This window comes from Nuphar pumila, chromosome 11, assembly GCF_984573655.1.
Source record: "Nuphar pumila chromosome 11, dmNupPumi1.hap1.1, whole genome shotgun sequence".
In the NCBI taxonomy this organism is placed as follows: Eukaryota; Viridiplantae; Streptophyta; class Magnoliopsida; order Nymphaeales; family Nymphaeaceae; genus Nuphar; species Nuphar pumila.
In genome coordinates this window covers 64637204-64659361 of record NC_143259.1, presented here as the reverse complement: position 1 = coordinate 64659361, position 22158 = coordinate 64637204, and the positions used below count along the sequence as shown (strand labels likewise).

At 38.2% G+C, this 22158-nt stretch overlaps 1 protein-coding gene across 2 annotated transcripts in view; it reads left to right on the top strand.

The window, feature by feature from the left end:
- The window catches only part of VPS54, a 184637-nt gene that overhangs the window by 66660 nt on the left and 95819 nt on the right, over positions 1-22158 (top strand). For both annotated transcript variants that reach the window (XR_016425973.1, XM_089980823.1), the window contains exon 8: positions 3157-3419. Coding sequence is in view for 1 of the 2 variants with exons in the window: in XM_089980823.1 (XP_089836949.1) it covers positions 3157-3419 (263 nt within the window). In the remaining variant the exon portion in view is untranslated. The remainder of the gene's footprint in view (positions 1-3156; positions 3420-22158) is intronic.

The following is a 22158-nucleotide window of genomic DNA, read 5'->3' as shown; positions in this document are numbered from 1 at the left end:
CTTGGGCAGGACATTTCACGCACAATACTGTTATCATGGAGATATTCAATAAAAACATTTGAGGTGAATTCACCTCCTCCATTACTATGAAAGGCAAGATTTTTTCTAGAAAATTTGGTTTCAACATATGCTTTGAAATGTTTAAAAGTAAGAAAAACTTGATCCTTGGACTTCAGGAAGAAAATCCAAGTATACCTACTGAAATCATCGACAAAGATAACATAGTATTTGGATTTCGAATGAGACATAACAAGGGCTGGTCCCCAAACATCAGAATGGACAAGTTCAAACGAGAATGAAGTTCTTTTATTAGAATGTTCAAACACTAATTCATGACTCTTACAAGCGCAACAACTATCACAAGAAATAGGACTCTTGACTTTGTCTCTTAATAGAATGAGATTGTTATTACATAAAAGACTCAAGAAATCAGAATGACAATAACCTAACCTACGATGCCACATCTCAACATGATTAATAAGACGAGTTAATTTAGATAAAAGTAACGAACAATCATAAGTTGAAGACACGAAAATCCAATGATGGAGGTACTTCATTCACCACATAATGACCACCAAATCGCTTCCCTTCAGCGAGCATTCGCTTCATGTGAATATCCTTCATAAAAATAGAAGACGAAGAAAATGAGACATGAGAATTGAGAAACATAAATAAGGTTACACTTAATGCTAGGAGAAAGAAGGGTATTGGGTAAATAAAGAGAACTAGAACCGGTATATATGAGTGATGGGTGATGTTTATTATCTCCTGTAATAATGTAATCCCCGAATCCCCTTTCACATGATGTGCTGCCTCGGAATCCAGATACCAAGTATTATGAGAGGAAGGAAGAGCCTAAGAGGAGGATCTGTCCTTTAACATGATTCATGTGAACCTGCAGACCACGAATTCATTGACTGGGGTTATTACAAGTTTAATTGGTTGAATGCATTGCTAAGAGTATCATGATCTTGATCTGATGCCACTGTCGCAGGATGCAAAGGTGTTGTTGTAGAGGATGATGAAGGCCTTAGGTTCCCAAAAGGAACTCCTAAGAATGCACGAAAACATGATGGAATAGGAACTGTTGGTGGACGATACGTTGGCACATACCTCCAGTAACAGTCTGAACTAGTGTGTACACGTTTGCCACATATTTGACACATGACGTCGCTATTTGGACGTGGTCCACCACTGGGAGTCAGTAAAAGTCCTGGACCTCTACCAAAGGAGTTGGCTCTACCATGTCCTTTGCCTCTGCCACCACGACCAAATCTAGAATATGTGCTACTAAAAATAACCTCAATGGACGCTTGATCCATATTCTTCCTTCCAGAGGAGTTACCTATATCAAACATAGCCTCATGTTCTAGTAACATGGAACATAATTGATCGGAGGGAGGTCGTAGTCTCTGTCCTGAGTACATAGTAACAAACATGTTGAATTCTGACCCCAAACCTCATAAGGTCTGCATGCATATATCCTCATCCACCATAGGAGCACCTATTGCTGCAAATTGGTCGGTGATAGATTTTACTTTGCTTAGATAATCTATCAGACTAGAAACTCCTCTGGTAATCCTCCCAAATTCTCCTTTTAGATGATGAATTTTAGGTGCAGAGATCTGCTCAAATCAACGATGCAGAATTTGTCAAAGGTCTCGTGCATTAATGCATGTGGGAAAATGGAGTAAGACTTCCCGAGATAGAGTAGCTATAATAGAGGCTACAACAACTTGGTCGACCATATAGAGAAATCTGGATTAGGTGCAAGATTATCTGTCTGCTTGCCATCCTTTGATTCAGACAATACTAAGAACTTCGCAGGAACAAGTAGAGTTCCATCGAGATGCCCAATCAAACCATGGTTGCTGAAAAAGGGGATGATCTGCTTCTTCCAAGTAACAAAGTTGGAAGAGTCTAACTTGTCAGATACAAGTTGACTAAGGAAGAAAGAGTTGATGGGAGAACTGGAAGTTAGGGTAGCCATGACAAGAGAGATATTAGATTATTTGAGAAGGATAGAAGAAAAAGGGAACACAGAAAACCAGCACCAGTTTTTTTTTTTGGGTCGAGAACAATGACTAAAGACTAACTAGTTTCTCAAATGAAATATCACTAGAACATAATATATATTCTTTCAAGAGACAAAGAAAGAAAGAATCAAGAAGAAATAAAGAAAGAAGGAAAGAAGGGCTGAAGAGAGTGGGCTGTCCAGCGGATTCAGATCTGAACCTTTAAGATATGTTTTACCCAAGGTTGCCAGACTAGGAAGCGGAAGCGAAAAACGATCGGTAAGCAGAAGCGAAAAGTGATGCATTTTAAAATGTATAGGACGGAAAAGCAAGGAATAAAAAAACAATATAAGAATTGAATAGGAACCAAAATGGAACACAAATAAAAACTAAAATATAAGTGACTATTCTTAAATTTCATGATTTTTTAGTGTGAGAATTAAATTTTTAATAAAATCTAAAAATGATGATTGCCAATTTAGAGAAAGCACATGGAAGTGAGTGAGAAGCGTGAGTGAGAAAACAATAAGAAGAATAGATGAAGCGTGTGAAAAGTATAGGAGACGCATGGGAGGGTCGAGATTCCCATCAAGTTTCGAAAGCGAGGAATATTGCACTTCCGAAGCGAGTTTCCGAGAAGCGGGCTTCCCACCTATCTAAAAAGCTTTCGGTAACTCTGGTTTTACCCCCCCCTTTTTTTAAAAGATAGACAGTTTTTTTTTTGAAATAAAGAAGAAAAAAAGAGGGTTGACTCAGTTCTGAATTGTTTTTTTTGGAACGTGATTCAGATCTGAAACAGATCAGACCTGATAGACGTGTGATTCTTGATTTGTTTTTTTTTTTGAGAGCATGGCTGAGATCTGAAACAGATCAGACCTGATATACACATGATTCTGGAAAAGGGTTTAAGAAAGAAAGAAGGTTGATGAAGAAAGAAACATGAATGAACAAGTTCTTGTTGCACTTGCATCATATTCATATTTCGTAACTATTTGACACAAACCTTTCTTGTTGAGATTGCTTTCCATTTTTTGAATGTTTTTTTGGAACTTTGTTTCCATGAACAATTTTAGCATTTCTCTTCATATATCTCTAAAATTGTCTGCTAAGAGACTTACATCATTACTTTTGATTGTTCTAGGCACATTTGGTGATGGCAGCTGAAGTTAAAAAAGTTATTGAATGGATCATGAGTGGTCTAGATGGTTCATATGCTGCTGATTCTGTTGCCGCTGCAGTTGCATTGGGTGCTGCAGTAGCAGCCGCTGCAGAAGCTGCTCAAGAAAATGATCAAATTGATCCACATTTAACATATTCTATCCAGAGAAACACAACCAAGGTCAATTTTCTTCCAGGAAAGACCAACGAGGCCCCTAGTCCATCCAATATGTCAAAAAATTTCAGGTTACGTGCTATACTGATTCACTTTTTCTGTGCTGAATATCTGTGATGTCTTTTATCTGCAGTTGTAAACTTGATGCCAAGACTGCATTGTTGGCTATTGTTTGTGCTGTGTATTTTTTTGGCTTGCATTTCATGTGTATTTGTCTGCGATTTTCACTCCTTTCCTTCTTTGAATCTCTGTTAGCCTACATAGGGTTACTAGGTATCATGGAGATTGCTTGAATAAAAACTAGTAAGCAACCACAAATATGGATAATCATCGTAGTTGTATGACTGAATCTTGTGAAGACACAAGAGTACTAGGAGAGGATGAGCGAGGTAAACAATCATACATGCTCTCCATTGGAGGAACGGTATGTTTTACATGAAGGTAACTAAGAGACTTGAATACCTTTACAGGAGTACGAGCGAGCTTGAATGTAAAGCTTTAAAAGGCCAATTTATTGTAAATTCTTAAAATTATAAAGGTATGATCTAATAATAAGGTAATATGTTTGATACTGTGTTTTTACTAGTATGATGTAAAAAAATGCGTTAAGAGAAAAGTGGCTGTGAGTAGCCAATTGGATGACAGGTGGAGAGAATAAAGAAACGGTTAGAGAGAAACATGAAGAACTTTTCAATTTCTAGAAAGCTTATGTTTTTGTTGACTTTACTGACTGAAAAAATCAAAACAGTACCTCCAAACAGTTATTCCTTGAACCCTTTTTTATTTTGGTTTGTATTCACAGAAATGTCTTGATTTTTGTGTTTGTCAGACTTACCCTACTGCATCTTTACTAGGTCAATCAAAGGAAAGGATTGTTATAATCCGATAAAATAGAGTGCCATTCCAGAAGAAGTTCAAATATAAAGTTCTATTTGTCGTTTTTCTCTTGAGGCTATTTAAAACAGCCTCATGTCTGAAAATGCTCCAAAAGTGAAAAGGTTTATTGGCTGTTAGCTATCCATCCCTCTAGATATAGCCATTTACTTTATGTTGCAAGATCTAAAACTTTGAATTACTTTCAATAAAAGATTTAAACAATCAAAGCTATAATATTTATGTTCGTTAGACAATTTGAAAAATGTGCTTAGAAATGAGTAGTGGCACTACTGATAGTCATTATTTTCTAAGAGAATTATTTATGTTTTGTTCTTGCTGAAGCTTTAACAACAACATGGTACGATGGTAACTCTCTTAATCTTCACAGATAGTTATGGAGATTTTGACTAGGAGAGGTAAGTTATCACTTCATCCATTTTCTAACAATAATAAAGTATATATGAGAAATATACAGAACCAAACCACCAGGCGTTATAAATATTGAGAAGCAAAATGAAAGAAGCCTTCCACATAGCATGTAGATATTCCACTACAAGCGGTAGATTGACTTGATTATTGCTAATGATAAACATGACCCACCAGAAAATCTAAGAGACAAATGACAGCTTGAGCTTGAGGCAACAGAATTACACCAAGTGCCCCTAAACAAACAGTAGCAACCAAAAGAATTGCGTTTTTTGTAGAAATTTGAACAATATAGATCATATCTTCAAACAAGTACTTATTTGGAGGATTGATTTTTGGAATTAGAAAAATTGTTAAAATCTGTAAAGAATTTCAATTGGGATATCGGCCACGCTTCTATCTAATAGTGGCTTCCTCTCCCCTCAAAGGCATCTCTCTCTCATTTGTATCATAATGGCTTAATGTTAATATTTTACATTCATTTGTTTATAGTTACAAGAATTTGAGAAAGTAAATTCATGAAATTATAAATTGGGCATTCAAGCATGTTCTGGTGACAAACTCCCACTCCTCTAAGCACCTGCAGCAAGAAATAATAGGAAGAAAAATGAAAAAAGAAAGAAAGCGATAGAAGAGGAGAGAAGAGAATAGAAGAAAACTAGAAGTAGAATGAAGTAGGAGAATAAGGTTCACTAAAAATCTGTTGATGTGATGCCCCAAAATTTTACCAAAAATTTTGAAAATTCTTCTTTTTAAATATTGACAGCGGAAAACGATTTAATACTGAGTTCAAATTTGAAAATTTGGAGCGAACCACAAGGGTGAAATAAGACAAAGCTATCATCAGAGTGAAAACCAAAATATTATTTACATCATTTTTTGACAAAATGTTCAAATAGTTCAAAACTTGGGAATATAAAATATTATTAACAACAGTCCCAAGATGGGCCGTGTATCTTCCGGAGAGTACTAGTCCTCAATGCCGCTCCTGCCCCGCTGCATTCATTGACCTGTACTTGAACAAAATCCATTAAGGGGTCAGACTTCTCACAGTCTGGTAAGTTTATACCAATTCCGGTAATTCAGAATATTAAACATACACAATCGATTCAGATAGAGCATTTTCATTAAAAAAGAAAGAAAGAGTACAAAACATAATTGTTTGCATAATTTTGACATTTTTATTTCAAACTGTGATTTAAACGGGTTTTTGTTTCGATAATTAACCATCCACCCTGGTACATGGAGGAAGACCATCGCAGACAGCCGAGACAATCCGAAGGTGTATTATTCTCAGATATTTTAAACCCGGGTATCTGACTATAGCGAACCTAAAACGGGTGGTTCGTGACCGGGAGAATCATTGCTAACGCAGAACAGAAAGTAGAATGCATCTTGGACTACTGCAGAAGTTGAGGATCTATCACCTAGGACACGTGGATAGCCCCGACCTTCATAGACCTACGAGTGAGTAGAGACCACTGGGACGCCTCGCTCCCAAAAATCAGAACAGAATCACTCAAGGTTGTACCATCTACCTTCTCTAAGGTAGAGATCAGAACATAATGGGTATGAAGGGTTATCTTTATTACAAGATTTTTTTTTTAAGTGCCTTACACTGTATAGGTCATAATGAGGTTTAATAACCCAAGTACCCGTTTTTAGGGTAATAACCAGAGTCCTGTATGTGTACCCGACCCATCAGTACTTGCTCTGTATATACGAGCACTTCGCCAATATGGCAGATCAATATCTTCAGTTTTTGTGTGTAAGCATGTTTATTTATCAGATAGTGTTTTGTTTCACACTTTGAGAGTTCAGTTATTTCGAGCTTGCACACGAGCTAAATTCAGAATGGAAGTATGCCCTACACGCTACAGTGTATTTGTGACACCAGAAAGGTCTCTCAGAACCTTGACGTCTTTTGATCCGTAACTAGTTTCGGTGCAAACTATTTTATTGTTAGTAAAGTTTTCTGAACCCAAAGCTCTATTCTTGAGCTAAGCAGAGATGCATGTTGTTCTATGCATGCTTCAAATATTTTTATTTTAGAAAGGCGAATATGCAAAAATGTAAGAAAAGTAATATTTTATTCGGAGTGTGATGTGTACAAAAGCTACTATTTAATTTAAAACATAATGCATATGCATATATTATTTTGTTCAGATAATGATTATTTTATTTGAGGCTTGATACATATATATATATATATATATATATATATATATATATTCGAAAGGGATTTATGGAACGACTATTTATTTTATTTGAAATCTAATCCTTTTTTTCAAAGTATGGTACGTACCAAAACTATTATTTTATTCCAAGTATGATACATACCAAAACTTATTATTTTATTTGAAATACTTGTTTTATTCAAAATATGATACGAGCCCAAAAAATACTTTATTCAAAATCCGATGTGTGTATATATATATATATATATATATATAAAAGTTATTTTATTTGAAGTACCCTGTATATATATTATATATATATTATAATGATTCAAATATAACGGAACATATATGTCTCGAATATATATTTAAATATTTTGAAATCACACGCATTTGGCGGTAGAACTTACTTTGTAGGGCACCGTGATAAGAAACGGAAAATTCCCAAAAATCTCAGGGGAATTTGCCTCCAAAATAATCTTTGATGCGCGAAGGTGAAGCAGACTCTGTTGGCGGAATTAAACCGGGTCGAGGTGGCGATGGTCGCAATCCGACCGAATAAAGTCGCCAAAATTGGAGAGGTCAATCACAAGAGGGAGGGGATCGACTATACATGGGAGGTGAGTTCGGTATGCAGGTCGTGAGATCTCAAAACTGTGAGGTGAGTGGCTGGAGCATGGACTAGGCTCAAGCGAGGACAAGACCTAGCTAGGTTTGGACCGAACTGAGTGGTCGAGAGTGTAACGCCCCAAAATCCTGGACTTGTAACTTTTAGGAAAAATTTGAAAAGCCTTGTAATCCTTCTTTTTTGGAGTTTTAAAATAGCAGTTCAGCGAAAAATGATATTTGAAATAATAAGTAGACGAACCTTTGGCGCATTACGGTGAACCTTCTTTTTACGCAACGGATTTGCATCTTCGTACAAACATTGAAACCATATAGATTAAAAAATGAGGTTTTTGATAATTTAGAGTTCATACAAAAGCAAAATTTCCTAAGGAAACCCTTATACAAAATTTACAAAAGGGACATGTTGGAAAAATAGTGGGATCTTGATGTCATCTTATCATCGCGCTATCGCCTGCCGTTCCAACCTAATCATCACCTGTACCCATGAAATATGTTAAATTGATGAAAATTTGGTAGGTGCATAGATATAACAATTTAGAACAAAACTAACACATGCGTTGTTCCAATCGTGATATGCAATTTGACATAAGTAAAATGAAAATGATAACTTTGTTTCAATATTAACTGTCCTGAGGGTACACACAAGAGAAACATAGAAAGAACTGAGACTGCTCGGGGGTTTGTTATTCTTTGTATTTTGATATCCCGAACAACTAGGTGAGTCCGTTCCAAAGGGGACGGCCAGTGACCAAGAGAAAATTCCTCAGAGGCATTCGTGAAAAGGGATGCATCCAACTTCTGCAGAAAGCCATGGGGTCTATCATCTAGGATAATATTCGATAGCCCCGTCCTCTAACTCCATTGATCGGGGACACCGAGACAATTGCTACTCGAGTAGCGTAGTTGTTAACAACCTGTCCATCAGTTTTTTTTTACCATCTCATCATCTCTTTTGACGGAACCAAACAGACGAATGGGTATATCAGGTTCTATTTTAATTGACGACCCATTCTACATGCTCTGGTTTTCAAACTAGCTCCAACATCTTGTCTGTGAAGGCTATCATCATGATGTATGTGATTTCCTTTTTATCATTGTACATTTACATGCTACGAGGTTACCATAAACCTCTCATCTAATCATCGTAGTACTAACATGCCACGCATGTATGATAGTACGACTATGATGAAAGGGGTATCAGTTTCTTAGAAAGAAACCCCAACATTGTTTAGAAAATCTCAACGTCCCGTGCTCTATGCCGGGGATATCCGAGTCATTTTTGGATATCAAAATAAAAGACCGTACGTACCTCTTAGGCTACACAGGGTTGAGGGAAAGATGATTAAACTATATTTCATATATATATATTCTTGTAATACCCTCTAGGGGTAAAACTATCTTTTTTCCTTTTCACGCATTTTCCTTTTTGTATTTCTTTTTCTTTTTTCTTTTTTATTTCTTTTATTTTGGTTTTTAGCCATGGAGGGGCCCACCCCATGTGAACATTGGGCCCTCCAACGATCATTAATATGACCGTTGGAGGGGCTCCAACGTTCACATGTGGGAGCCCCTCCAAGGGCCATACCTGCCTTATAAATAGGGGATTTCCCCCTCTTGTAATCTTAAGCTTTTTTAATGCTCTCACTAGTGTTCAATAAAAGATTCTTTTTATTTGCATGTCTTTGTGCATATGTCTCATATCAAGAATATAGTGCCTTTGTGCATAATCTTTTTGTAGACTTTTTCACATGGTATCAGAGCTTGGTCTCTAAAAGAAGAGCTCGAGTATTGCATCATCACGCTGGTCACCTCGAAGAACGTGCCTATTTCTCATTCTTTTGGCACAAAAAACTCTTGCAAATCATTTCAAGTGCAATGCATCAAGTTCAAAGACGACCCATTATGGTAAGATTTCAATTTTTGAAGACTCTTTCTCTCTCATAAAGGCATTTTCATCGGGGAAAAGGATTCTCATTTTTTCCTCGGATTTAAACTCAATAGGTCCAACTATCATGTTTTGGCCGACAATATGAAAGGTCATATCAAGGGAAAAGACCTTTTGGGGCTATGTCAAAGGCACTATTTTCGAACCCGAACAAAAAATCACCACTATTGAAAAAGATGAAATTAAGGTTCTTGATGGGAAAGAAAGAGAGAAGGCTTTTGAAGAATATAATAAGAAGCATGAAGAGTGAAAAATGAAGGATTACAAAATCCTTTCATGGATTTTTTCTTCGGTTGAGACCCGCAAATATTTTGAAATTTAAGAAGGCGTCTCAAATATGAGAATATCTTGAGAGGATGTATACCTCAAGGGATTTGTCCCGCAAATATTATTTTCAAAAAAGGACTTTGACCCTTCAACAAGGCGAATTGACTATTAGAGAATATTTCGTCGAATTATCCTCTATTTGGGATGCGCTTGCTGTACTTGAACCAAAATGGAGTGGAGAAGCCATTGAACTTCGACACAAGCAATTGGAAGAAAATCGGTTTTTTAATTTTTTGAACGGGCTTAGACTTGAGTTCGAACAAATAAGATCTTCTCTTCTATCTCCTTTCACTTCTCCACCACTTGAAGATGTTCTTAATAAGTTAAGTGGAGAAGAAACTCGTATGGGAATGAGCAAGACCAATCCGAGTGTTCTTTTGATGCCTTCAAAAAAAGAAGAAAATGAAGGAGCATATGCCGTTTCTAGACCAGGGAATAACTTGAAAACATACAAACCCCCTCATTTTAAAAATCAAAATCAAAACCAAGGAGCGAGAGAAAATGGTGGCCAAAATGGAACGTATCAAGGAAGAGATTATAGTAAAATTATATGTCATTTTTATAAAGAACCGGAACACATCAAACCGGTGTGTCCAAAATGGAAGAAGATGGTGACTATGTCTACTATATTTCAACGACATAGGGAAGATGGTTCATCTACTTCCACCAATGAAGCTCTATCTCTAAGTCAAATTATAGAAGCTCTTCAACCTCTTATGAAAAGATCAATTTTTGGAGTCGCCATGTCAACATTTTTGGCTTTTAGATTCGGGTGCATCTTTTCACATGACTCCAAATATTTTCTCTTTCCGAACATTAAAAAAATGTTTTTCCATCTTTTGTTTCAACTGTGGATGGCGCTTATTTTGAAATCAAAGGGATTAGAAACTTTTAAAATCAAGGATTTTTTATTCCCAAAATTAGATTTATACCAAAATTAAATTTAAATTTGCTTTTGGTCTCTCAACTCTCGGACCATGGGTATATGATATAAAATTCTCATTTAATAAATGTTGGATACAGGATCGCCGGTCCAGGAAGTTGATTGTGGAAGACTCTAGGAAGGGAGATATTTACTACGTAGATTTTCTTCAAATACCAAAGAACTATTTTTGTAATATTGCCTAACATAAAGATATAAATGTTTGGTATAAAAGACTTGGGCATCCCTATAACGACCCCAACTCGTACCCGTTAAAAAGTGACAATTTTTTTTAAACAATTGCAAAAATATTTTCAGAGACCCGAGCCTTTCAAGTTATAACACAACTACAACCACAACCTCAAGGGATCTTATACTACCATAATCCAAACCAAACTAATTTTATTAATTAAAAGCATATAGTTTAGAAGACCTATGCAAGTAAATATAAATAAAGCAAAATATGAAACCACACTCTCTCAGAAAGAGTCTGTCAAGTAGTCATGCAACCTTCGTAGCTCATCGCAAAAGCATGTCCCCTCACTGGGCCTCAAAGACTGAAAAAATACAAAAGTAGGGGTGTTAGAATCAAAGATCATTTGTACAGGTCCTTCTAATGAAGCAAATAAGTAAAAATAATATAAATAAGATTCATGCAACATTTTAGAGGGATGCAACTATGACATATTCCTAATCCCAAAATAATTATTCAAGCAATAGAGAACAATTACTAAGCAACGGAAAACAACTATTATCAATAGGGAACATCAAGTAAACAATAACAACATTCATCATGCAATAGGAAGCAATATGATGCAATCACCCATACATCATAAGTAAGGAAACAAGTAAATATGCATGATCTAATGCATAACAGGAATATGCATGATTTAATGCACATGCATGAATAAATTATTATCTTTTATCAGAGTTTTCTTTTATATGCATGTCTCTATTAAATGCACATAAACTTTAGTTCATCTTTTTATTACTATTGCTCGCGGATACTAAAATACATGTAAAATTCTCAAGGTCAAGTTAGGTTCCTAGTCTTAAGACACAATTTGTATTTTATTAATGAGTTCTACACTTAGCCCTCGACCGATATCAGGAATCAACACCATCCATCAGAACATTAGAAATCAATATCTAATGCCGAGACACTATGGAAATCAACAACTATAACGTCACTTTCTTGGTATACCAAAACAATAGCTGTGTCTACACACCACCCTTAGGCAAAATGGATGAATCTCCCTAAAACCATGACAGGGAGGTGAATCTCAATATCGGATTCAGGGGCACAACAATGCACACAGAGTTTTAGTATCCTCACAGTTCCCAAAAACCGCGATGTGCAGGATTCCCATACTAAATAAGCGACATCGAAAAAGCGTAGATTACACTGTTTTCTTCTTTTATCTTGTTATTAATCCAACTTCTTTAATTTGTAATTCAACATGCAAAATTAATAACACAGGTTCACAAATCAACATGCGAAGCTCATCACGGGACCACAACCCGTGGCAACATGAAACAGTGCAATTAGAACAATAATATTAAGTTTGATTTTTGCCCTGCATAAACAACTAAAACAAGGAGCAACACATGCTCAAAGCTCACACGACCCACGATGATTCACTTTTGATCATCGATGCATCCATATTAAAAATCATAAATAACATGCCACTTATGCATTTAATTCATATGCTTTTCAATACACATTCATATATGCCAATTAAAGATGTGCACGAACAAAAAACATTCCTATGCATGTGTTCACAAAATCATGTCATTTACATGCTTTCATTCACGGATAGTCTCAAGTAAACATGTGAAGACTCATGCCAATATGCGCATGCCGAAAATACACAAATTTTCAGATTTGCACATGCACATGAAGGTAAATTTGCAATTACATTTGAATCGAGCATGATATGTCAAGTATAAGCATGTGAAAACCTCATTCATTTGCATGCATATAACCAAATCTTTTATAATCAACAAATATGAAAATTTACTACACTAAATCGAACTCTATTCCAAATTCAAACAAGCACAACAATGAGCAAAAACTAAACATTAACATGTACAAATCTCAACCTCATTTAAGCATAAACTGAGCATGTAAAGGGATCCATGCATGAACAAAATCACACGGGAAATCTGGACGTTTTTCATGCATTAAAACTTCTTCTGTGCATATATATTTTTTTCCCAAAATCTGCCCAAAATATACATGTGTTATATATATATTTTGACATCCATAACCAAAACGCATGCCCCGTCGACTGACAATCGGCTGGGGCTAAAGCCAAGACCTTACCCAACCGATTGACAGTCGGCTGGGGCTTTGAAAATAAAACTTTTTTTTTTTAAATATGCAGACTAGGCCTGGCAGAGGTCTGCCAGGCCTGCACCAGTCCAGCCGAGTGGCTGGGTTGAGCTTGACAGGGGCAAAGCCTGCCCAGCTGCAACACACATGTTATAAAAAAAAATAATTTTTTTCTTCAGTTTACTTTTATTTTTAAATATCATGCCCAACCAACAAATGGCTGGGCTAACACGATAGGCCAAGGCCTGAAAGGCCAGCCGAACTGCCACGTTTAAAAAAAAAAGTCGGATTCGGGTCATATCCGAATCCGACCCGGACCCGATAACCCCTTTAGGGTTATAACACCCGACGCAAGGGGGGGCGAGGGTTTTTAAAACCCTGTTCCTCCACCCCCCGCCGCTTTCCCCTTTCCCCTTCGACTAAAAAGGGAAACCCTTCGAGGGTTTCTCGAATCGCAACCCCCCGAGCCCTTTAAGAGCACCGCAGAGGGGAGGGAGGACTCACATAGCCTCCTCCTTCCCTCCCTCTTGAGTCTCATCTCCCTCTCGATGGTGCTCTCTTGTCCCCCTCTTTGCTGCATCGCTGACGCCGCTCAGGGGAGCCCGTCGTCGCCTCCTCGTTCTCATTGCGTTCAACGCCGCTGTGCCGACAACCTCATATGTACGTCTCCATCTCTCTCTCTGTCTCTCCATGAGGGTGAAACTGTTAAACGAAACACATGTCAAATTGGCTTCATTAATGGCATCCTTGTAATATCTCTAATATTACAAGGATCATTGTATACCTGTTTATTTTATATATCCTAGGGTTTGGAGGTCGAGCCCTAATGTGTGTGCCGCCCCAGCCGATTGTGCATCTCTCTCTCTCTCTCTACTTTCCTGTGCATAAGCTGAACCCTTCATACGAAATCTGATATGGTATCATAGCTCAAGGGTTCCAGAATCCTATTAGAGGCCGTGTTCAGCGAGATCTGAAGAAACAGCCGTGTTCAGCGAGATCTGAAGAAACAGGTTTATTTGGCTCCTCTTCTTTCCTTTTCTATTCTCCTCTCCGGTAACAGGTTCGTCTCTTAACTCGTCTCTTATTCTCCTCTTTGAGTAATCCAATCTTTCTCTGTAACTCGTCTCTTATTCTCGATTCTTAACGTGATATCCCATCGTTTGCTACTCATAAACAGGTTCGTCTGCATTTTTTTTTATTATTCTTGTTCAACGACTGCAGCCATCGACGACTGTCAGTCATCAGTCTTCGATTTCCACTCTTAACGTCTGTCAGTGTTTATTCATTCTTTGGTTCTATTTTTTTTTTTTGTGTCCCCTGTGCAACGCTTATAGTCAGATTGTAACAGTTTACAATCTCGATTCTGAATCTGCAAAAAAAAAAGGTTATTTCCAGATATTCGTAGCACAGGTACATGTCTTGTTGAAGTTCTCCTGATTAATTAAGTGATCTCAAACCTCTTTGTTTCTATCCATTCGTTTTGTTTGCTTGTTCATTGTCCCATTGATATGGATTACTCATCGTCATCCGGTCCCTCTGCAAATTTCTTGAGTCAGCTCGTTGCAGAAAAACTTACTCATTCTAATTTTTTGACTTAGAAGAGGCAAATCCTCCCTTTTATAAGGAGTCAGGATCTCGATGAACATCTGGATGGTTTAGTTCCTATACCACCACAACTTATTTTGCAGGAAATCAAGGATGAGAAGGGTGACACAATTACCATTTCTATTAAGAATCCAGAGTATACAGCTTGGAGGAAGCGAGATCAGTCTTTGGTTGCTTATATTACGTCAACACTCTCTCAAGAAGTGTTGGTTACTCTTTCATATGATTGCACTGCGGCGGATCTGTGGAGTAAGCTGTCTCAGACATACTCTCAGATATCAGAAGCCCGAGTCATGTATTTAAAAAATGAATTTCAAAGTTTGAAGAAAGGCTCCATGACAGTCATGGAATACATAGGCCGCTTGAAGAGTATTACTGATCAATTGGCGGTTATTGGAAGTGCTATTGCAGATAAAGATAAAGTTCAACAACTTCTCAATGGATTGGGTCCAGATTTTGACATGTTTACCATAACTTTATCATGCCTTCCTCACTTGCCCACTTTTGACGACCTTCAAGCGAAACTTCTCCAGCATGAGATGATTATGAAACAACGGGCAGAAGGAAATGAATCAGCTCGTCCTCGTTCAGTTTTGGCCATGGACACTTTTGTAGGTTTTGGACGAGGGAATGAAGGGCATCAAGGAGGCAGAGGTCGCGGACGTTTTGGGCAGGGAGGACGTGGTATCTTGCCTACACCTAATATTTTAGGGGGTTTTAATACAGGGAATCAGAGAAGAGTGCCCACTTGTTTCTTATGTAACAAAAGAGGACATGTAAAAGCTGATTGTTGGTTCAATCTACAGAATAGAGGTAAAATAAACAAAATTGAGAATAAATCAGCTACTACTGTGGACACAAAAGTGCCATCCTCTTCCACAGATGCAACAACTTTTGTTGTCAGCATTGTCACAGATGACGATCAATCAAAATGAACAAGGCGAATGGTATGTTGATTCAGGTGCCGCCACACATGTTACGGGTAATGCAGGTAAGTTATCTCACTTATTGCCTTATTTTGAAAAAGGTAGTATAGTTACAGGAGATGAAACTTATCACTCCATTAGTCATACTGGCAATGCACATATCCCTATGTCAAAGTCCTCACTTCACTTGTCCAATGTCCTTCTTGCTCCTAATATTAAAAAGAACATTGTTTCTGTAGCTAAACTTGTTGACGATATGAATTCTTCCGTCGAATTTACTCCCTCTTCTGTTTATGTTAAAGATCTACGAACGAAGGAGACGTTCGCTAAGGGGGAGCGACAAGGAAACATGTACGTCTTCAAGGAGATTCCTTCAGTGTCTTCGCCTTCGCCTTCAATCCCAGTCCTCCAGTTGAAGTCGTCCAAGCAATCTTCAGTGTCTTCGTCTTCAGAGTCTTTGTTTTCCCCTTCATTGGAAGTTTTTAATTCATCTCATTGTAATAAGCCAGATATTTGCATAGTCGTTTGGGACATTGTAGTCGGGGTTTCGTTGAAAATCTTGTATCTGATGGTCTCCTTCCAGAGTCTAGTTTATGTCCATTTTTTGATAATAATAATAAATGTTCTTCATGCGAACTGTGCAAAAGCCATGTTCTCCCTTTTCATATTTTAAATAAAAGAGCCTCAAAGCCATTTGAGATTATTTGTCCCGATGTTTGGGGACCCGCACCTATTCCTTCTCTTTCTGGCAGTCGTTACTATGTTATCTTTATTGATTCTTATTCCCGTTATACTTGGATATATTTCTTAAAACACAAGCATGAAGTTTTCCAAATATTTCGGGAATTCCATTCGATGGTCAAAACAAAGTTTGCTTGTGATATTGTGCATTTACAATGTGATGGTGGAGGAGAGTATTCATCGAACGAGTTTATTGCCTTTCTTCGGGATAAAGGAATAAGTCGACAGTTTTCTTGCCCTCATACTCCTCAACAAAATGGGGTTGCGGAGAGGAAACACAGGCATATTGTCGAGAGCGCGATGAGCATGTTACATGATAGCAATGTGTCCGTTAGTCTCTGGACAAAAGTTTTTCACACATCTGTTCATATCATAAATCGTCTTCCTATGACACTTTTGGATCGAAAATCTCCCTATTATACTTTATTTGGAAAACATCCCACTTACGATGAGTTGCGTGTTTTTGGTTGTGTATGTTATGTACATATTGATTCATCTCTGCGAAATAAGTTTCAGGACAAGGCTGTCAAGTGCAGATTTGTTGGGTATGCAGATGAATACAAAGGTTATCGATGCTATGACCCTACTACAAAATGTATTAGGACATCCAGAAATGTTGTCTTTGACGAACGAAATTTTGAGGTCAATGACTCTGCAGCGTTGTCATCTCGAGAATTAGAAGTATATGATCCATGGATGAGTGTAAATCTTTTTGCTAATACAGGAGAAACATGTCAGACAAATTGTCCTTCCTTCGGCTTGAGTAGGAAGTTACATGACCCACAGATGCATGTTGAATTATCTCCAGTTGAGCCACCCCCAGTAGAACGCTTCTCTGGACAAATATACACTAGACGAGACAAAAATACAGAGCCGAGGAATGTGGGCAGCATCGCCACTGATCCAGCTCAAAGGCCGTCACACATTAAGCATCCTATTCAACGATGGGTGAGTTATGAGACCTTCTCCCTTGATTTCCAGTTGTTTATGTCTCAGCTCACAAAACAGGATGAACCCACTTGTTTTAATCAAGCTCTTCAATCCCGTCATTGGACTGAAGCTATGAATGAAGAAATGGAAGCTCTTCATGACTGTCAGACTTGTGAAATAGTCCCTCGGCCAGAAGGAAAGAATGTAGTTGGCTCAAAATGGGTTTATAAAACAAAGTATAAGCCTGAAGGAAGTATTGACAGATATAAGGCACGACTTGTTGCTCGAGGATTCACACAACAATATGGTGAAGACTACGATGAAACTTTTAGTCCCGTAGTCAAAATGGGTACTATTCGTGTCATCATATCCCTAGCAGTCGATCGAGGTTGGAGCCTTAGCCAGATGGATGTTAAAAATGCATTTTTGCATGGAACTTTAAAGGAAGAAGTGTATATGGAACAACCTCCTGGTTATGTCGAGAAGGATCCTACTGCCTAGGTGTGCAAACTAAGGAAATCTCTGTATGGGTTGAAACAGGCATCCCGTTCCTGGTTTGAAAGTTTCTCTATGCAAATTCAGAGTTATGGTTTTAGAAGATGCTCTCTGGATCACTCACTCTTTATTTACCAAAAGGCAGACATTGTTATACTTCTTCTTATATATGTTGATAACATTATGATCACTGGGAGTTCAGATAATCATGTGCAAGACGTGAAGCAGTTTTTAATGAAAATTTTCAAGATGAAAAATTTAGGGGATTTGAGGTACTTTCTTGGTGTGGAAGTTGACAGACAACAAGACACATTGACACTCATGCAACAAAAATACACTCTTGACCTTCTGGAAAGAGCCGGAATGACGAATTGCAAACCAGTCAGTACTCCTAGTGTATTACATCAAAGGCTGAGCTCTGAAGATGGTCATCCTTGTGTCAATCCTACAACGTATTGAAGTCTCGTGGGGATGTTACAGTACTTGACCTTTACCAGACTTGCTATAGTTTATGCTGTGAATCAGGTATCCCAGTTTATGCATGCTCCAACGGAGGGTCATATGGAAGCTGTGAAGCACATTCTACGCTATTTAAAAGGAACTATAGGCGACAGACTTGTTTATCGCAAGAACGATAATCTGCATAGAGGACATGAACTCATCACTTATACAGACGCAGATTGGGCAGGGGATCCAAATGAGCGACGATCTGTCTCTGGATATTGTGTATATATTGGACAAAATTTAGTGTCCTGGAGCAGCAAAAAACAAAAGGCAGTGGCACGATCGAGTACAGAGGCTGAATACAGATCGATGGCTGCAGGGACGACAGAAGTCACATGGCTTAGACACTTATTGAGTGATCTTGGGGAGACAATTATTCGATCATTTCTTCTATGTGACAATCAAAGCGCAATCAACATTGCATGTAATCCTATTCAGCATAGCAGAACGAAGCACATTGAGATTGATCAACATTTTATACGGCAAAAAGTCGAGATGAAGGAGATAGAACTACGTCATGTTCGAACAGAAGACCAAGTGGTAGACCTGTTTACCACGGGGTTAACATGACGTCAATTTTGGCTATTGAAGAGCAAGTTGTACATGCTCTAAAATCACGTACAACTTGAGGTAGGGTGTTAAAATATACACTGCGTATGGATCTGGATCCAGATCCATACGCATGGCATGTTAAATGAAACACATGTCAAATTGGCTTCATTAATGGCATCCTTGTAATATCTCTGATATTACAAGGATCATTGTATACCTGTTTATTTTATATATCCTAGGGTTTGGAGGTCGAGCCCTAATGTGTGTGCCGCCCCAGCCGATTGTGCATCTCTCTCTCTCTCTACTTTCCTGTGCATAAGCTGAACCCTTCATACGCAATCTGATAGAAACAACCCTAATAAACCCTAAGCCAGGCCTCTGGTGAAATTCCCTAGTTGAAGCAGTAGACTGGGGACTTCGAAACCCTCGCCCACCCGGTGATCATGTTCTCCCTTGCCTCGAAGAGGCCTAACTTGGGCGCTCATAGAGATCGTAGCTTCGCCCATGGCGCTTCCGGCTCCCCTGTCACGCCGTTGCTGGACCCTCGCCGGCCGGTCTCTGACACCCTCGTCCCTAATCGGCCAGATTTTGGGATGTCGATGCCCAAGCCTTAGAGATTATCTGCTCTCGCCAGATTTCCAGTAACAAAGAAAACACAAAATAGAGCAGGAGATGAGCAAATTCAGCCTATACATGTAGGGGAGTTTCCACAAGCACTTTGTAGTGCACAAGCTAATTTGCTTCATAAGGGCATCACTGTTCCTGACTGTGTAACACATGAATGCCTCGCCCTTGCATGCCGTTCAAACGGTGAGATATGGCTATTCAGGTGCAATTCTGCTGGAGTATCTTGTGAAAAGGTCTTTTAGGTCTTCAGCACTGGATCCTGTGGAGATGTTGATAATGATGCTCATTTACTCGATCAAGAGATCCAGTATTGGAATATTAACCTTGCAGGAGAGATAAATATTTCTAGACTATGGGCTCACAAAATAGTTGGCATGGATAATGAAACTGGTATTAAGAAAGATCCGTCTGGTGAAAAACAAGTTTGGCTTTTGGATATGCAGGTGGATGATGTTGGTACAGAACCGACAATTTTGGTTGCTACCTTTTGTAAAGATAGAGTAAGCAGTTCCAGTTATGTCCAGTAAACTGACAATGCTGTATAGGCCTGGCCTGGTTATCTCTAGGGAAAGAGGTGTGCTAAGCAATGAGAAGGTATTGGAGAAAAAAAACAAACAAACAAAAAAAACTCCTATTCAGGTATTCCTTCCTAAAGCACGGATAGAGGAAGTTTTGTTTGCTATGCGATTGTGTGTTGGTGGAAAGCCTCCTGGATCTGCGATGATATTGTCCATGGATGGAACTGCAACAGTTGCTCATTATTGGAGGGAAACTACTCCTCTATCAATTTGATTTACCATGGGATGCAGGGAAGGTTATTGATGCTTCAGTTCTTCCTTCTGTGGAATTTTGTCAGGGAGGTGCATGGGTTGTACTCACTGAGAAAAAAAGGCATATGGAGAATTCCTGAAAATGCTGTTTTACTTAGAGGAGTTGAACCAGAGTTACCGGAAGCGCCTAGCTAAAAGGGGAAGCGCGCTTCGGAAGCGCGGAACGTCGCGCTTCCGAAGCGTGGGGGGAAGCGTCCCCCTTTTTTGGGAAGTGCGTCCCCCTTTTTTGGGAAGCGTGCTTCCCTTTAATGGGGGACACGTTTCCCTTTAATGGGGGACGCGCTTCCCTTTAATGGGAAGCGCGCTTCCCCCACGCTTCCCCTGTTTTTTTCAATTTTTTTGTATTTTTTATTTTTTATTTTTATTTTTTTCGCTTCCCCCTCGCTTCCGAGACGCTTCCTATGTCGCTTCCGAGACGCTTCCTAGGTCGCTTCCGAGACACTTCCCGAATCGCTCCTAAGTGGTCCCCCGCTTCCCCGCTTCCTAAAATTTTGAAAGTGCCTCGCTTCCCGCTCCCGCTTCCCGTATCGCTTCCCGCTCCCGCTTCCTCAACTGGCAACCATGAGTTGAACCACCTGACCAAAGTTTGTCTTGCAAAGGTGTCTCAAATGAAGCGGCTTCTGAGGAGGAAACAAGAAGTATTGCTTTTGGAAGGTACTTTGTTCCTAGAAAGGCCAGTTCTGAGGCACAGGATATTGGTGAAAGAGAAGGGGTTGTTTTAACTTGTAACATTCAATGATTTTCCACCATCAACCTTGTCCTTTTTTTCGATCCACAGAAAGGTACGGGTTCTTTCTTTTGAATCATGTGAGAAATCAAATACCGATTCAATTTCCATGTAATATTTAGTGCAAATCCATGGTTAAAGAGTGATTCTATGTGTTCACCCTAGATTACATGGATGAGGATCCATAGATCCTCTTTTATATGGGTGTTTTCGGTCCTTTACACAAAAAAATTCTGTATGAGGTTTGTATACAAAAACAGACTTATATTGGGTTATGATTGAGATTTATATCTGTTCTTATGATCAAGATTTATGCTTGTATATATATATATATACCTTAATCTACGTTTTCTATTCTTGAATTGAGTTCATGCTGGATATAGTTTGAATGGCTTGATCGATGCTTATAAAACTGATTTTTTTTAGCATAGTTCAGATCAATGCTTAGGTGGTGATTAGGTTTGCAAAATTGTTTTCAAGTTCATTGATTCAGCAAATTGCATATGACTATATACAGATTCTCATATGAAAAGTGTTCATGTTATTTCTTGGTTTACATGTATTAAAGATTTAGTTTTTCTTTCTACACATGTGAATGTATGGACATGTGCATGTATTGAAAACATGGATCATGAAAGTTTATTGTTATTGCACTGGCATGCTTATATACTCGTATGCATGTTTTGCTAGAGGTAAATCAAGGAAAGAACGATATTTCTCTTGTGCTTAGAATTGACATGTTATGCTTGATTAAAACATTAGTGCAAGGTTAATTGCATATGCATGTGCATACATGGAATTGATGTATTTTGACACGTACTTCATGGCGTGCGTGTTCACATATTTTAATTGGAACTGGTTCATGAATAAAATTATGCATTTGACTTGAATATGCATCCGAATTGAACAAAGACATGCTTATGAATATTTTTGTGGCATACACATGATACATGTTTACATTTCTGAATGTTCGTATAAATTTCCAGAATGTGTGGTATGCATGTATTTTGGCTCTCGAGAATGTCAAGATTTAAAATTTTTTATATGCTTTGACTTGATGTGACGTGCTTAAGCATCATACTATATGAAGTTTGTTTCAAATGCATGTGCATACACGCATTGATGTGTGTTTCGCATGTACATAAATGCATGAGTTGTTTACTTGTCCCAATTGAGATGATTCACGAGTGAATGCATATTGGCATGTGAATGATGATTTTTGCTTATGAATGCAT